The 3,742-nt window shown below is 28.5% G+C and overlaps 3 protein-coding genes across 3 annotated transcripts; all 3 read left to right on the top strand.

The window, feature by feature from the left end:
• The first annotated feature begins 386 nt into the window (after positions 1-386).
• On the top strand, positions 387-1,580 carry Chro.80537 (hypothetical protein). The annotated part of the gene is made up of 1 exon (XM_660257.1): positions 387-1,580. The coding sequence occupies one exon, from the start codon at positions 387-389 to the stop codon at positions 1,578-1,580; it is 1,194 nt and encodes a 397-aa protein (XP_665349.1).
• A 524-nt stretch (positions 1,581-2,104) lies between these two features.
• Chro.80536 (hypothetical protein) lies at positions 2,105-2,491 on the top strand. Its single annotated transcript, XM_660256.1, has 1 exon — positions 2,105-2,491. The coding sequence occupies one exon, from the start codon at positions 2,105-2,107 to the stop codon at positions 2,489-2,491; it is 387 nt and encodes a 128-aa protein (XP_665348.1).
• A 235-nt stretch (positions 2,492-2,726) lies between these two features.
• Positions 2,727-3,742, top strand: Chro.80535 (hypothetical protein; the record flags this gene model as incomplete). The annotated part of the gene is made up of 1 exon (XM_660255.1): positions 2,727-3,742. A coding segment is annotated over one exon (1,016 nt), but the record flags the coding sequence as incomplete, so codon positions are not given.

Genomic DNA, 3,742 nt, shown 5'->3' with positions numbered 1-3,742 from the left:
TTGATTACTAATATTTATCAATATTAAATAAGTTACTAAATATATTTTTATTATACTTTAATAGTATTGAAATATTATTATTGTTATTATTATTATTATTATTATTGCTGTTATAAATAGTCTGAAACTAATACTGCCACTTTTACCAACAAATCAACCAGATCTACTAAAACTATAATAAATAATATTACTATTGCTTTTGCAGTTATAACAAATCTTAAAGTCACAATATTATCATCAATACTATATCAATACTCTGATAAGTAATAGAGAAATATTCAATAGTATTGCTAATACAAATACATTATTAAGTAAAAAGCCTTTTATTCAGATTTAAAGATTCAAATAAAAAAATAAAATAATCATTAATTACTATTTTGATTAATATGAATTCAATTCAAATAAAACAATTACAATATTTACTTGGCATTATATTATTGATTGGTATAGTCCATGCATTAATATTTGATCAAGCAAAAGTTGAATGGATATTTAGTAGGCAAGCTGATGCTTGGCTAACAAACTTAAGATCTTATACTAGTATTTATGAATATTCTCAAATAGATGGTACTCCAGATCAGTCTAAGTTGTTTTCAAACTACAAAACAGCCTCAAATGAATCAATGACATTATTTGAAGAAAATGTTGATCATCTTTTTGATTATTTCTTTTATGGATTTGGAGTAGAAATTGTTGAATTTGCAACTCAAAGTAATACTACTGTTGATGAGAATGATTTCAAATTTAAAAGAATTAATAGAAAGAAAATTATGGATAAACTTAGACAAAGAACATTACCTAGAAATAATATTAGAAGCTTGAAGGAAGAAAATCAAGATGAAAATAATGGATCTAAAACTTTACCAACTTCTTTCTATTGGCCAAACGAGACAGAAAAATGGGCTAAGATTAGTTTTTTAGAATCTGGTTCAATTACAGAAACGAATTTTACAATGAGTACTTATAGAAATGAAACAGGTCTTTTAACAAATCCAAAAGAGTTAGCTCTTGTATTTGAAGTTTTGGAGGATAATGCTTTTAGATGGGGAGGTAACTATATCTGTCAGGAACTAGTACAAGAACAACTTTCTACAGAATCAAATACTCCATCTTATATTCCAAGTGAGCCTCAAAAAGCTAATGTACTTGCAAAGAAAGGCCAAACTCTATGGTATGGATTTATGGTTACTTATCCAGAAGGTAAAATGACAAGTATTGGTAGTTTTGCTAGTCCAGCACCTGAAACTAATAATGAAAAGCTTCTTATGCATATCTTTTCTAGACATTTTGCATTCTCAGAACCTTTCATCAAACAAGGAAAGTATCCTGAGATTGGACAATATGACGGTTCGATGTCTATTATTAGTGACACCGGTATTATTAGCACTGGAAATACATTTTATTATCTTAAAACTGCCACAATTTCATCCCCCTCAAATCCCGGACTTGTTGTTCCTCCAAAGTTTACAGGAAGTGTAGATAAATACCCATCCAAGTATGATCCATATGACTTCCAGGATCCATTAGGACCATTATTTGTACCTGGAAAGCATTGTAGCGAGTTCTTACTAAACCACTAGAATAGATTAACCTAATTCTTATTTTTCAAGAATTTTCTTTACAATATGTTGTCAAGAACTAAGTTTTTCTAGAATTAATATTTGTTTAGTTAAAGTATAATATCAACATGAATAGAAATATCATATCAAAGAAAGTATAAACTAGCACACATTAATTCAAATGACAAATTCCTTGCAATCCTTGACATTTTTAGGTATTTTTCACATTTAAAAAATGTTTATCTTTTACATGTTAATAGTAAATACTTGCGCGCCCAAACGTGTTGGCGGGCTGATGTCAAATTATTAATAGTATGTATAATGAAATTAAAGTATCAAAATAGAAATGTATTATGAAATGGAAGTAAAGATTGGAATACATTCTTACTTGAATTGAAACAAGGACTATATTATCGCTGAGACTTTGAGAATTAATTTGTATTAAGAATTGTGATTATTGAGTGAAATTTTGTGAATATTGTTTTTTTAGACGTGTGAAATTAAAATAAGTTGGGAAATTGAGTGTAACTTGAGATTTAAAAAAAATGCCTCCCAATGTAAATAAGAAGAGAAAAAGGCCAACTAAAGGCTTAAAAGAAAGTGAAAAGGAAAATCAATCAAAACTAGTAGGATTCAAGACTAGTATTGTTAGACCAATAGTAAATCCAGAATTGGAAGCTACAGATTTAAAACCAGTAAAGAGTGCTAATGATAATGAACAACTTTTAAATACATTGCATAGTTTTGACTTGGACCACACTTTTGGTCCATGCAGTGAAATTTCCAGATCTAAAAGACTTGAAAGAGCTAAAAAATTTGGAATAGCTTTAGACTTGAATTTAGAAAAGATGATAAATAAACACTGTGGAGATGTTAATAGTGAGATGTCAGTTTCAATAATAGATAAATTAATGAAACATTATTCCGATTAGCATTTAGAATATTATATAATTTTATTATTAATATTTATTATGTCATCTCTATTTGATAATTCTTTTATATTATAATAGTTGGCGGTCTGGCGCCTTTTTGTTTATTACAAAATGATTAAAAACAAAAACAAAAAAAATTGACATTTTAAACGAATTGAACAAAAAGGGAATAAAGAGGGGGTGTTATATTTGTTGCGTAAATAAACTTATATAGAATATATCTTGTTTCTATTTAATGATATCAAAGGTATTAGAAAGAAGAACAACAGCTCCAGAAAATGTCCTACCTACATTTAATCAGGACTACTCTATTTTGGAGAATTGTTTAGGTCACCAGTCAGTGGTGAAGATTACAAGATTACATGATACAAAGAAGAAGAGTAAGGTATGCGGTATAAACTGGACATGCGATGGAAATAAGCTTGTTTATAGTGCAAGAGATAGTATACAATTAATGAATCCTCAATTATTTATAGCAGAAACAAGCATTCCAGGGCAATGGTTCAAAGCTATTCCAAGTAGTTTGAATCCGTTTCAAATGATTTGCATTGCTTTGAATAAGCCTTGTATCGAATTTTATGATTTGAGATCTGGATTATCGCATTTTGAAATTACTATTCCAAATGATTCTTTTCTTAATGTAGCTTGGTCAAAAGATGATAAAACTGTAGTAACAGGAGATAGAACTGATAACTTATATGCAATAGACTTAAGGTTTCCAAATAGTAAAAAACTTCCAATTCCAATTATGAAATTAAAGAATGATGAAGAAAACAAGATGAATATAGATTCTGATATTGTAAATGAAAGGCAAAAAAGAAGAGAACTTCCATATAATATTCAAAGCCACAAAAGATCTTCAGAAGAAATTAATGATATTACATTTAGTTCAGATAGTAAACATCTGATTATGGCTAGAAATGATGGAAAATTGGAAATTATTTTTTTAGAAAATTCAAAGGATATATTGAATCAAAACAAATCAGAGCTTATTCAAACTCATCTTTATAGCTCAGTGATTGTAAGAGAGTTTTCTAATATGATTGCAAGCTTTGGACAAGACCAGACAATTTCACTTTTGGATTTGCGTTCCAAATCAATAATTTCAACACTTGGAGGAATAGATGGAGCGGCAACTAGTATAGAATTCAATAATACTGGCGAGATTATATCAACAGGAATTTCTTCAGAAAAGAAGAAACCAGGTGAGGACTCCAATGACACATTAATGCTAAACAATACTCAATTAAA

Source organism: Cryptosporidium hominis (assembly GCF_000006425.1).
Source record: "Cryptosporidium hominis TU502 chromosome 8 CHRO018170, whole genome shotgun sequence".
Taxonomy (NCBI): domain Eukaryota; phylum Apicomplexa; class Conoidasida; order Eucoccidiorida; family Cryptosporidiidae; genus Cryptosporidium; species Cryptosporidium hominis.
This window is presented reverse-complemented; position numbering and strand designations above follow the sequence as displayed.